General features: G+C 62.5%; 1 protein-coding gene across 3 annotated transcripts in view; it reads left to right on the top strand.

Moving 5' to 3' along the window:
• The window catches only part of CCDC85C (coiled-coil domain containing 85C), a 78,272-nt gene that overhangs the window by 56,203 nt on the left and 8,508 nt on the right, over positions 1-13,561 (top strand). Inside the window, exons 2-4 of one of the 3 annotated variants that reach the window (XM_042944252.1) lie at positions 3,752-3,801; positions 9,856-9,894; positions 13,220-13,327. In XM_042944252.1, coding sequence (XP_042800186.1) covers positions 3,752-3,801; positions 9,856-9,894; positions 13,220-13,327 — 197 coding nt within the window. The remainder of the gene's footprint in view (positions 1-3,751; positions 3,802-9,855; positions 9,895-13,219; positions 13,328-13,561) is intronic. The other 2 variants (XM_042944254.1, XM_042944253.1) reach the window with 2 other exon arrangements.

The raw sequence follows: 13,561 nt of genomic DNA, 5'->3' as shown, positions 1-13,561 counted from the left end.
GGGGGGGGGGGGGGCGGGGTAAAGGGTTTTCCATACTGTCGAGGAGAGACATCCTTCTTCAGCGCGTCGTTTGAATGACAGGGCATGGCTCTCTGCTGTCATTGGACAAATGGTTGTTTCCATTTCTGGCCACTGTCACCCACGGTCTGCATTCCTCATAATCAGAACGAACTCTTGAGGATAGATTCCATCGGACGCATCAGATGATTTAAAATGTTTTGAGACCTCCCCTGTTGTGCTCTAGGAATGAGAAGGAAAAGCCCAGCAGACCCTGGTGGTCTGAAGGATACTCTGTTCTCTGCAGCTGCGTGGGGTTTGGGGCAAACCTCAATGGTGGGTTGAGTGGGGGCAGCGCCGGGTCTGTGCCCCCGTGTGGCCTGTGTGCTGTGGCCCGTGGGCCCTGAGGTCTGCTCCTGGCAGCAGCGGGTGGGGGGGGCTGGGGCGTTGTTGGGTCATTTGTGGCCTTGCCTGTGTCCCTTCTCCTGGTGCCGGCTCTGTCCCCGCTCTCTTTTCCTTGCTGCCATGCTGGGAGGTGCGGGCTGGACCCGTCCGTGGCCGAAGGATTGGCTTGCTCGGGCAGGAACAGTGGTGTGTGTCCGGCCCGCCCTCAGTCCAGAGAGGGCGCTGAGGCTCGGTCGGCACATCTGCTGACTCCTTCCCAGTCCGTGACTCTGGCTGTGGTCTGACCAAGAGGGGCAGTGCTAGGGGCACCTGGGTGGCTCAGTCGTTCACGCCAGATTCCTGCTTTCGGCTCAGGTCACGATCTCAGGGTTCGTGAGTTCGAGCCCCGCGTCGGGCTGTGTGCTGACAGCGTGGAGCCTGCTTGGGATTCTCTCCCTCTCTGTCCCGCCCCCGCTCGCTCTCGCATGCTCTCTCTCTCAAAAAAGATGAATAAACTTAAAAAAAAAAAAAAAAGGGAATGCTAGGAGCTCCTGGTGGACCCCTAGAAATTGGCAGAGGGAGACAGAACCACCCCTATACCAGGAAACCGGGGCGGAAATGTGCCCACTTCCCGATGGCTCGTGGAGGGCAGGGCAGGCCCCTGGTGGCGTGCAGGTGACTGGTCCCCTCCTGAGTTCAGGACTGTGCCTGGCAGTGCTGCCCCCGGTGGGGGCCGCGGTGAGCAGGGGGGGCCGGCTCGCCGCCGTGCCCGAGAATCAGGCGGTCGCGGAGGGTCCAGGAGAGAGGCTTGACCAAGAATCACGTCTTCTTTCTGGGACGCGTGCCAGCTCCTCCTCACGGTGCTGTGCTCTCAGCTCACAGCAGCCAGACGCTTGGGGTCGTGGGCCCCGGGCGGCGGGGAGAGGGTCTGGCAGCCTGGGCCCTGGGCTCCCCTGCTCACCCGCCCGCAGCGGGGGACGCCGCTCCCCTCGGCCTTCGAATCTGCAAAGTGGGGAGGATGCCTGTTGGACCCTCGCCAGGTGGTGGGGCTGCCGGGTGGCACCCCCGGGGTGGGTCTTCCCTCCCCCACCGACCCCACCCAGAGGGAGGCCACACAGGGCTCGGCTAGTTACTTGGGTCTCCTTGTCTTAAAGGGCGAGACGAGAGAGCTGGGAGGTCTCTGCAGCATGTGTCCGATTCCCCGGCTGGGGTCCCAGGGAACCCTCCTGCCAACAGCACGCAGAGGACACGAAGAGGTGGGGAACCCCAGCTGCACCCCCTCTGCCTCCCCATGCCCAGAGGGGCCCGGCACACCCTGAGGCCTTTCCCATCAGGCCTGTTTGCTTGGGTGTGATGTGGGAAGTGTCTGTCCGTCCTGGCTGACTGAGAATAAACTGAGGCTGGGGGGCAGGCATAGGGCATGCACACGGGGTCCTAACGGGGAGGCCCTTGGGGACACCCTCCGCCCCGGGCTCCCGTCCCACCTCTGCTGCTGCCCTGAGTTGTGCCGTGAACAAACCACTTCAACTCAGAGCCTTGATTTCCTGGCCGTCAAGGAGCTCTGCAGGGCTGGGGGGTGGTGAGGTGGTGTGGGGGGCAGCCCCCCACATGGGGGCTCCCCAGTGCCATCCCTGAGGGTGAGGGCGGCAGGCCTGCGGGGGAGCCGCCCTCCTCCCTCTCCAGCAGGCCCCGCATTCCTGGGAGCTGAGTGGTGCTGACTCGGGGTGGGAGGGGCCTGTTGTGTCATTTCTCAGGGGTTAGTGGGTGGGCCCGGCCATCCCCCCCATTCCTGCTCCCGGGCTGGGCTGATGCTCCTGGGCACAGGCCAGGGCTGGGTGGGCGGAGCTCCCGAAGGCCCTGCCCATAGTGCCCCCCAGCAGGCAGGTCACTGGGCAGAGGGGGCACCTCTGTGTGCAGAGTGCCTCCCGTAGCTGGGGGTAGCCTCAGAGTGTGGCCTTGGTGGCCTTGCTGATGGATGGGCTGGAGCTCTTGAGGCCTGGGCCGAGCCCCAGCCCCAGCGGAGGGAGGTTCTGGCCTTCTGGGGAGGGGACCGCCAGCTGAGCATGAGTGGGGGGGGCGGGCATGATATCCATATCACCCAGGGGCTCATCGGGTAGTGCCGGCTGTGTGCGGGGGGCAGATGCTTCATTTTCCCTAGGTGGCCCAATGGTCCAGCTTGTCCCACAGCACAGGTGTGTTATGAGTCCCGCAGGGTCCACCTCCCAAGGCAGTGCTATAGAGAGGTGGCTTTGGCCGAGGGTCCGGTGGCTTCTCTGGTGGCTTTTCTTTTTTTTTATTCTTTAAATCTTTATTATTTATTTTTGAGAGAGAGAGAGAGAGAGAGAGAATGAGCAGGGGAGGGGCAGAGAGTAGAGGGAGACACAGAATCTGAAGCAGGATCCAGGCTCTGAGCTGTCATCACAGAGCCCGACTTGGGGCTCGAACCCACGAACTATGAGATCACGACCTGAGCTGAAGTCGGATGCTTAACCGACTGAGCCACCCAGGCGCCCCATGGTGACTTCTGAGATAAAGGGCTGGGGAGCCCGGGTGTCCTGTTGAGGGCAGGAGGAGCAGTGAGTGACTGGCCCGGTGGACGGGGTGTAGGCTGGTGTCCGGGCCGCGTGAACCCCGGTGCGGTGCTCATGTGGACAGGAAGCACGGAGCCTGTCCCTTACCGGGTGACCTGTCTTTCCACCTGCACAGCCGCACCTGCCGTGATGGTGGCGTCCCCTTGCCTGCCCTGCCCTGCCCCTCCCTGCCGTGTGTCCCGCGGCCCGCTCCTGGCCCCTGTGCTCTGGGTTGCCCTCGGCTTCCACCTCGGCAGGCTCCCTCACCCCAGCCTGGCCCGGGGTGACTGGGTTAGCGCTTCTGTCCTCTGCTGGTGGGGCTGATTTCTAGCCTGATGGGGAGCCAGGACCAGGGCTCTGGGAGGCAGGACTGGGCAATTTATCTGCCTTTCTGATGTGACTGTAAAACGTGTGAGGGTGGTGAGGGAGGGTGGCTTTCACTCCCTGCCGCTTTCGGAAACTGGGGGTGCACGGTTGGGGAGCGTGTCCCTGGCTTGGCCCAGGGCGCGGCCGCTGGCTGCTCTCGTCGGCAGCGTCCTCCAGGAAAGCTGGTGGCTCGCCCACAGTACGTGCGCCTCCCGAAGTTCCTGTGTGTCAGGCAGGGTGGAGCGGAGGAGTCCCGGACGCCTCAGGGGCCTCAGTTTCCCCACTGTGCCGGGGACGGGGCTCCCTGGACCCCATACCCCGCTGTGTGCTGCCTCTTGGCTGTGAGGGTCCCATCAGGGCCTCCGATCGGGGGTGTGGCTCTCACCCGAGACCGAGTCTGATGACTAAGATGCTCCCTACTTGTGTCGTTACAGATCCCTCGTCCACCTACATCAGGCAGCTGGAGACCAAGGCCCTCGCACAGGTAAGCTGACTGGGGGTGGTAGACAGCGGGGGGCACTGCTCTCGAGGGGCCCCCACCCCCACCCCCCACCCCACCGCTCCAGTGCCCACCCATGTCCCAGCCTACCTGGGGCTTATAGCCACCCACCTGCCCCCACTGCCGTCCGGAGTCACCCCCTGGAACTTGGGGGTCACGGACCTAACCCTTGCGCCACGGCCTTTGGGGTGTCTCCCATCACAGCCTCTCCCTGCTGTCCCCAGGAGTCTGTGAGCTCCTCGGGTCAGCCCTAGGCCTGTCCCAGAGATGGTGTGCACTGTGCAATTGCTGAAGAAGGGGCCGCTTTGTCCCTCGGATGGGCAGATCGAGGCCGGAGAGGGGGCAGGCACACCCCCACTCTCTCCCGCATGGAAACCTCCCTGCTCCTGAGCACCTTATTCCTTTCCCGGCCGGGGTCCGCCCTCCGCCCACAGGCAGATGAGGCTGTCTTATCACCGGCTCGTCCCCGGCACAGGGAGGGCAGGTTAGAGGCTGGAGGATGAGGACAGCACAGCGGGGAGGCCGGGCAGGGTGACAACCAGTGCAGGGGTGCACACGGCTCTGCTCCTGCTGAGGACGGCTGGAGCGGAGCAGGGTGGTGACTGCAGGACGGGGGCCTTCTCTGCCGTGGGTGGGGACAGGGACGGGAGGCTGTGGTCAGCCCCGTGTGGGGTCCTGGGGGCCACCTGGCTTGGGCAGCCGCTCCAGCCTCTCTCTCCCTTGTCCCCATCCTTGGCTTACTCTCCCCTCCCCCTCCCCTGCCATGCCCCCAGCCCGTAAGAGTTGGCCAGAATGCCCAGAGCGTTTCTCTGGGAACCAATCCCGGGGAGGGCTCAGCTGCCCGGCCCCGTTGCTAGGCGACCAGCAGGCTTGGTGCCACTGTCCCGCTTGGGAAGCCCGAGGCCTCCTCTCTGCCCGTTGGGTGGCTGCTGGGAGGCTCACGGCCCTGGCACGCAGGACAGCTCCCACCACAGCCGTGCCATGCCTCACCCCCACGTGGGCTGTGTGCGCAGTCCCACAGCCTAGCAGGACTCACTTGTCCACACCGCCAGGGCCACCACACCCATGCTGTGGTATGTCACCAGGCACTGAATTGCAGGGCTGGTTTGGTAACTCTCTATATGGTTCAGGTGCTGTGTGGCAGAAGGGCTTGGCCACAAGACCTGTTGGCTTCTTTGCCTCCTCGGGTGGGGCGGGGCTCGGGTCTCACCTGGCCCGGGGGGCGGCGGCGGGGGGGTTGCTGGGGCACCTTGCATTCTGAGTGGGCCTGATGTGGGGGTTGATAAGGAGGGTATGTGGCCTGGGCTGCAGGAGCTGTAGGCAGAAGTGATGCTGGGAGAATTGGGGGTTGGGGAGGGGCAGATTTAAGGCTCGGGGACCTTTGCCGTGGGCAGGTGCCCACTGGACGGCAGAACGAAGGCCGGGACCACGATCTGGACCCGAAGCTTCGGGTCAGTGGCCTCGTGAGTCTGTCCCAGCCTGACTGTCCTTTGTTTCATCGTTCCCTTGGAGGAACACGTTGAGAGCCCAGGCCCCGAATTCAGGATGCTGTTTGCGATGTGGTTCTGTGGTCCAACCGGGCATTGCTTGTGGTCCCTTTCCCACAAACACAGGAGTGTCCCCGACCCCGGGGCCACATTGTCCCACTGGGAGAATATACCCCGATTCCCAGTGGTGGGTCTGGCTGTGGACTTGGGGGAGATGTGCACACACTCAGGACCTGAAGTAGGGGTCCCTTCTAGTCCTTTCTCCCTGGGGGCGCCCCTGCTGTCACAAGGGAGGCCCTGGATGGCTGTGCACGTTGGCCCCGTGCCCACATGTGCAGAGTTGGAGGTTGTCAGGGGCTCTGTGTCTGGGCAGCAGGGGGACAGCAGACGCCTGAGCAGTGGTTGGCTCTGCCCGCCCCCCACTCTCCCACCCCCAAGCCTGCTCGGACCTGCTCCCAGGGGTCATACCTGGGGCCTTGGCCTGGAGGCAGCAGCAGTAGGGCTCTGTCCGTCCTCCACTGGTGCCCACGCCTGGGCCAAGCAAAGATACCCAAAGATGGGGGCTTGCAGACCCTCGCTGGGATCCAGGCTCGCTGGCTGCAGGCGGTTAGACTGAGATTTAGGGACAAGAATGAGCTTTGCCTGGCTTACTGCTAGTAGAGGGACAGTGCCGGGGACTCAGCATCCAGCGTCCCAAGCATCCAACGTCAGCCACGTGGTGCTGGGGCCTCGGCCCCTCTCCGCCAGTGCGCTGTGTGTCCTTGACCCCTTATTGTAGCAAAACGGTTGGGCCTCAACCTACGGTCAGCAACGACACCCAGGAGCCACTGGCAGAATGTCTCCAGGGTCACGGCCGGGGTTCCTGCTGCCCTCCCACCTGCTGTCACCAGAGCTTGGCCCCGAGGGTGGGTTGGTCATCTCACTGCAGAGGAGGGCACTGCTGTTCTGAGCCTTGCAGGAGAGATGAGAGACAGACAGAGACAGTGAGACAGCCGCCCCCCCCTCCCCCCCCCAGGCCTGCTGTCAGCTTCCTAGTGACAACTCAGACCTCATTTGCTTTTGGATTCCTGGGGCAGCTCAGATGGCACCATTCGGTTTGCTCACCTGTGAAATGGGCTTCGTGTATAGTTCGTGTATAGTTGGTGACCTGCTGTGCATGGCCCTAGGGGTTCGGGGGTGACGAGGCACGGGCCTGACCACCTCCTTGTTCAGCTAGCAGGACTCATGTGCATGAGGAGGCTGCCGGAGGAGGACGGCAGAGGCGGGGAGAGCCCCCCAGGTGGGACAAGGCCCACGATGGGAGTACTGGCCTCGTTCTAAGAGAGTCCAGGGAAGGAGGGGTTCAGGCACGGCCCCCTCCCGACAGCCTCCCTCCCCAACCACCCCCAGGGGGCTCGGTCCTTAGTCTGAGCTCTCAGCCCTGTGAGCCGCCCTCCCTTGCCGCTAGGCTGTCGCGATCCTCCCTTGGGGAGCCTGCCCCCCACCCCTGCCGGGCTGTCGGCGACTCAGGGACTGGCTGCTGGGTCTGACCGGTCACATCTGCATCTCCGGGGCCTAGCTCAGCTGGACCAGGTGGATACATCTCGGGGAGCCCCTGGCCACCCACCCACCCAGAGTCCTGGGGCAAGAGGGGAGGCTGAGGCTGGCTCTTGCCGAACCAAGGACGAGCTGCTTCATGAGGTGTAGTGAGCCGGTCATCTTTGGAGGCAGTCACGTGATGGATGCCCACATTTGGGAATCTTGGAGAGAGAGATTCCTTCCTGCCACGGGTGGGCTTCTGGCCTGGGTCTCGTGAGCTCGGGCTTGTCAGATTTTATGATTCTGGCACTTAAGCCTTGTCGTTGAGATCAAACCGCACGGGAACCGCAGGAAAGTCCGGCACCTGCCGTTTCGGCGAAAAGCAGGAGAAAGTGCTGTTCCTCTTTGAACCATCTTAAGGGGACGTGGCTCTGGGGTCTGGGCCTCTGCGGCCTCCGCTTCCCACTGCCCCCGCCTCTCCCCTCCCCTCCCCTCATGGCCTCTATTTAACTCCAAAATAGCTTTAATTAAAAATGTGCCAGAGTGTTCACAGACTAAATTACCGTATTGCAGTTCGTATTTTCTTTCTCGTGTCGGCTTTAAAATTCCGTCAACACAGCTGCCTCCTCTGCGATGATTCATCTCGAGCCCCCGTACGCATGATTCCTTTTCCTGTGGATTCTGTGCCCGGCCGGGCTGGGGTGGGGGCGGCTGTCACTGACGCCGGGGCCTCGGCTCTCGGTTCCCTCGCTTAATCCCCCTGCTGGGCTGATAAATGTAAGCCTCCGTGTTCGCCCAGAAGCCAGCTTTACAAAAGAGCCAGTGACGTTCGGGCTGATGTCACACGGGGCAAGTGGGCAGCCATCCTGGGGATGGAATGGCCGCGGTCCAGGCCCGCCTCCCTCCTCCTCACCCCTGTGCCTGCCCTCTCTCTATCCTGCCACGCCACGCAGGGTCGCCTGAACCACTCAGGTTAGAAGTGACCCCAGGACTTACACCAAGCGCAGATGGGGAAGCTGAGGCCTGGGTGGAGAAGGGCGTCCGGGCCTGAGTGACTGTATCAGTGTCCTGGGGCCGCTGTAACAAAGAGGCATAGACCGGGTAGCTTCAGCAACAGAAGTGTGCTATCTCATGGTTCTAGGGGCACGGGGTCAACGTACGAACCTGGGGGGACACAATCTAGCCTGCAGCAATGGTGTCATTGGCCTGATGGTATGAAGAAGTGGGTTTGGGCTCTAGAGGAATTGGAGTTCAAGTGATGCCCCAGCACTCACCTGCTCTGTGGCTTTAGGCATGATGCGTTACGTCCTGATGCTTCGGGTTCCTTACCTGTGAGGCAGGGATGACGGTGATGCCCACTGCCTGCCGGGCACTGCCTGCCCTTCTCTCTTTTTCCTGCTCTCAGGGACCTGGGATGTTCAAGGTCTGTGGTAGACTTGTGCCCACCTGGCTGGGCCTGGCCCGTCCCCGTATGAACTGCTCCTTTCTGGCCTTTGTCTGAGTTTGGAACCATACGGGCCGGGGGACAGCGGAACAGTCTGCCACCCTCTAAGCCTGTGCTGAGGCCTCAGTGCTGTGTTCTGAGTCCCCGGCGAAGACCTGTCGTCCTGAGGGGCCCGTTCCCTTGCCCAAGCTGTCCAGAGACGCTGGCCTCCAGTGTTTCTTTGGTGGTGCCTTCTGGGACAGGTCGCTGCTGGTTGACGGGCCCTGGGCTGTCCCTGCTTGAGGCATGGTGGTCACGTCCTGCTCCCTCCCTTGTGAATGGTGTGCTTTCTGGATCTCTGGAGGGCTTTAGCTACGTCTTTAGCAGAACCTCAGAACCGGTCCAGCCTCTCCTTCAACCAGGGAGGAAACCTTTCTAGCATCTGAGCAGATGGTCTGTCTAGCAATATGGGCAGAAGGAGGCTAGGAATACCACCTCTGTCCCCTCTATGCCTGAGGCTTAATCGCTGTCCACTGTGAGCCACAGGCTGGGTGACCGTCAAGGCCAAGCCCAGGACTGTAGGGCTAGAGGGACTGGTTCAAGTCGTCGAAGTGCCGCTTACCAGCTGGGGGGCGTTGGGCCAGGGGCTTAACCTCTCTGTGCCTCGGTTTTCTCGTCTGTACAATGGGGACACTGATGGTGGCCGCCCCAGGATTAAAGGGCAAATCCCGCAAAGCACTGAGGACTAGGGCTGGCCAGTGGAAAGAGTCGTGGGCCATCCAGCAGCCGAGTGCCCTTCGTGACCCCGATTTACCTGCAAGCAGCAGAGACCTGGAACACTGATGGGCTGCTCACACTCACCCAGCCGCGGTGGGATTTGGATTTTGCAAATCCGTTCCCCTCCCCAAAGCCCCCCACCCCGTCTTGGGGAGATCCCGAGGCCTGTCCCTCACTCTCACTCACCTTATTGCCGAGGGGACCTGTAAGGAAGGGGCCGATGGTCACTGTGGCGGATGAGACCGTCTGGGTGTTCTGCCATCAGCCGCACGCTCGAGTTTGAAACCTGGGATTTGGGGTCTGACATTGCATGGGGAGTAGGGACGCGGTGCCAGCAGTGGGTGAGTAATAGTAACCATACATTCGCCACGCGTGGGGCCTCCGCTGCCTGATCTGAGCACCAATTAGGAAGAACCGTCTGGGCCCCCAGCCACGGAGCCGCTGCTTTCTTCTTAATGGCCTGCAAATGAGTTCTGTTGAAATTAAAGGGGAAACCGAGAAGACAAGTGTGGCCGGACGGTTGTACCAGCATGCCCGTGTGAGGGGCCTCGATGGTCACCCCCCCGCCCCTCCCAGCCGGCGGGCTGACATCTCGGGGCGCCTCTAGGCCAGTGCAGGGGCCTGGTGCGAGCCCCGAGAGGGCTGAGAGCGGGCCGGGCGCTCGGGCAGCCCTTGTAAACATGGGGCTTTCCAAAAACGTGGGGGCTCCGAGGTGCCCACCCCGGCCCGGCCGAGGCCCCGGCACCTTTGGGCTACCGAGGGACCAGGGGAGGGGGGGCCGAGGGGGGCCGTGGCTGGCATTTCCTGGGTGACACCGCTCCTCTTCCCTTGCAGCCGCCCCGCCCCTGCGGCCGCCCGAGAAGCTGGTTTCAGGTAGAACCGCCTGGCGGGACGTGTTTGCAGTGGTGTCTGTGGTGGGGGCTGTTTTGAGTGCTGTGTGCTGTCCTGTCTCCTCCGGGTCTCCCCCGGCCCTGGCACCCTCCTGGCACTTCCTGGGAGCTCACCACCCCCAGGTGCCCCGGTTCTGCCTCTAGATTCTTCCTGGGGTCTGCCCTTCCCGAGCTGGCATTGGTGTCCAGCTTTGCCGAACGGCAGCAGAGAGCCACGGGGCAGCGGCCTCCACGGTGCCCCACGCAGGCCGTGCTCACTGAGCTGCCACCGCATCCACTCAGCTGGCATTTGTAGTCCCAGTGCTCTCCGGACGCCCCTTTGTCAGCGTTCACCCTTGAGGCCCCACCTCCCGGTCCTGGCTTCGCACGGTAGACACTGCGTCCCTGCCAGGTGCACGCAGTAGGTGCTGCAGCAGACGGTCCCTCGGGGACCGGAGTCCTTTGGGCAGCAGGTGGGAGGGGTGACAGCTGCTCTGAGCCAGCCCATCCACAGCTGCTGCCCAGGGAGGGGCACGTGGGCGGGGTCCTCCCTTTGCATCCTGCTGTGGCCCTTTTCTGCTCCAGGAGGAGCCCTCCGACGGTGCTCCCCGGAGCCCCCCGGCGGGCAATGGCTGGGGAGCTCGCTGCATGCCCGCGGGGGCCCAGAGGGGCTGGGGTAGCCCGAGTTCACGCCAGCGGACTCGGCGGAGGGGCGGAGGGAGGGGGGCAGGGGCGTGGCCTCCCGGGTGTCCCCCCTGGCTGGAAGGGGCAAACCTGTTTGCACTCCATGTGCCCTTTAAGGATGTGGGAGCCCCGCCCACTCTGTGTGGCAGATCCTTTCTCCCTGGGTCCTGAGGGACCTTCGTTTGGGATCCTATCCCATAGGAGGGCAGGCATCCTGTCCCCGCTTCCTGAACCACCCTGAACAGGCCCAGCCAACCCACAAGGCCATTTCAGCTCCGCGTCCCCTAGGCGATGAAAACCTAAGGATTTCATTCTTGGGCACCAACAGGCACATCCCAGGATTTTTCATTCGGATTGAAGTGCCGTTATGGTCCCTCATTTTGATGTGTCATTAGTCCCATTGCCCCTAACGAGAGATCGTGTGTCTTTCCCCCGCCAGCTTGGTGGGTCGCTAATAAAGTTCTGTGGACGCACAAATATCTATAGATGATCACTGAAGGTAGGGGTGGGGATTGCATGTGCTAATTAAAAACACTCCCTCCCGCCCCCTTGTACATACATGTCCTCCCGAGGAAATGATCCGGGGGGAGGGAGGGGGCTACATAAACCAGTGTTCTCAGTACCAACACGGGAGTTCCTTCTGAACCCATTTGGTCTAGCACCAGAGGAGGTGTGGACAAGGGGGAGACGAGGCCCGGATGAGGTTCTAGACGGTCCTTTGGGGAAGGACAGGCAGCGTCCAGCCGGCCTGGTCCCAGGGACTGCTGGGAGAGAGCGGTGGCTCACATCCCTGGCCGTGTGGCCAAATAAATGTCAGTGTGTGAGCTGCGCTGAGTCTTACGCCTGGGCTCTTTCAGCAGCCTGGCCAGGCGGGCGGGGCGTGCTCCTGCAGAATGGTGGCAGGGGGCCTGGTGAGAGCCTGGTGGCACTGGGTGTGGTGTTCAGCGTGACTGGGGTTAGAACGTACTGTCCATTGGAGACGAGTTGGTAACTGTCACCTGGCCAGGAAAATAATTGGTTGGGAGTTTTGCCTTTGAGTGAAGGTTGACCCCCCTGCCCAGGGTGGGCGAGCCCGAGAGGCACAGGTGCCCTGATGAGGGGGGGTCCCCCTGCTGGGGGGGCGAGGGGGCAGAGTCTTTGTCATTTTGGTGTCAGGTGGCAGAGGGGCTCTGCTAGATCGGACCCCTCGCTGGGCCACCCACCTCTGGTTCAGCCAAGGGTTGGCCATAATCAGGGGACGTGGCAGTCACATTTTAAGGGTTCTGGTGACACCGTGCTACACTTCAGGGGCCACCATGGAGGGTGGGCCGCCACTTCTCTCCCCTCTGTGCCTCTTGGTAACCTTTGTTTACACTGAGGTCTTCCTGGAGGCCATGGGAATAGTTGTCTCTGGTCCTGGCCAAGGTGCCTGGGGTGGGTGGTGGTAATCTGGTGGGTGACTGCTCAGATCTGCTTTCTGATGTTTGCTCTGGCGGCCTCCGCGGGGCATCTGCCTTAATTGGGTTTTTATTCTAGTCCCACAGACGCTTACAGGGCACTGCTGTGTGCCCCTGAGCTGGCCCCCTGAGACCTGGGGGGTCTGACCTGGGGGATCTGCTGGGGATGGGAGGGCGGAACATGGAGCTGGTGAGGCTGGAGACCCATGAGAATTGCGGTCTGTGTCCAGCAATTGGCAGGAGGGGAACAGGCTGCATGTGGGTCCCTCCCGAGCCAGCAGAGGGGGGCTGGTGAGCAGGAGGAGGGACCCCCAGATGTGGTTGCTGTGCCATCTGGCTCACCTGCCCCTGCTCTGGCCTCCTCCCCTCCAGGATCTGTTTGGGTAACTGGGCACCCTGTTGATATACGGGACATTCTCTGTTTTATCTGCCCAACAGCGTGCCCTCAGTTCCTTTGAAGTAGAAACAGGTGTCTGGGCCAGAAACACCAGCCCAGGCTCTTAGTGATGGAGGGGCTTGTGCTCAGCTGGACCAGAGGGCCTGTGTTGGATTGAGCGGGACCCCCGGATCCCCTCCCTCTGCGGATCACAGCCCCCAGCCTCTGGGGGGCATTTGCTTGGCCTTGAGGAAAATCACCTAAGGCCAAATGTTCATTCATTCATTCACTCACTCACTCACTCACTCACTCCTCCACCTCTCCCTCCCTCCTTCCTAAGCATGCACTGATTCCTGTGGATACAGAGGGGTGAGACGCAGGAACTACATTTGGGAGCTCCTGTCCTATAGCAGAGGCTGAGGGCGAGCACTGAGCAGAACAGAGTGACAGGCTCAGGCGTGGGAGGTGGGAGGGCCTTCCGGTGGATGCGGGCCCCAGGGGCCGGAGACGGTGTTCCCCAGGCTGGGCTGGGCAAGTGCAGGAGGCTGGAGCAGAGGAAGGAGGGCCGGGGGTGGGGGTGCCACGCACTCATTTCCTCATTTATTGTGTTCAAGCCGCATTGATACAGCACGACCCGGGGAGCGACACGGAGCCCCCTGCCTCGTGGCCCCAACACGTGAGCAGGGAGGCTGGTGACAAGGGCTCCCGCTGATGGCAGTGAGGCAGGGAGAGGGGAGGGAGGGTGCAGACCACTGTGTGGGGGCGGGAGGGCCAAGTCTTCACGGGGCACAGTCCTCGGGCCCCTCTAACCTGTCCCCCTCCCCCCCCCGCAGCAGGCAGGCTCTGGAGAGTTCCGGACTCTGCGGAAGGGCTTCTCCCCGTACCACTCGGAATCCCAGCTGGCGAGCCTGCCGCCTTCCTACCAGGACTCCCTGCAGAACGTAAGTGCCCCTTCCCCGGAGTCGCACTTTTCACGTGTGGACCCGGTGCCTCCAGATCCACGTTCCAGTGCAGGGGTGAGGCTCTGCCTGTCTGCCGACCTGCCCGGGCCAGTGGATGGTCCGTGACCGCACCTGGGACTGGGACCCTCGTTTCCGGCCTGAGCAGCATCCAGGTCAGGCGAGGGCGATGGGTCAGAGCTGGGGCTCTGCCTGAGTGGCCCTCCGTCCCCTTCC

Source organism: Panthera leo, chromosome B3 (genome assembly GCF_018350215.1).
Source record: "Panthera leo isolate Ple1 chromosome B3, P.leo_Ple1_pat1.1, whole genome shotgun sequence".
Taxonomy (NCBI): Eukaryota; Metazoa; Chordata; class Mammalia; order Carnivora; family Felidae; genus Panthera; species Panthera leo.
Note: the sequence above shows the minus strand (reverse complement) of the source record. Positions and strands in the feature narration are given on the sequence as shown.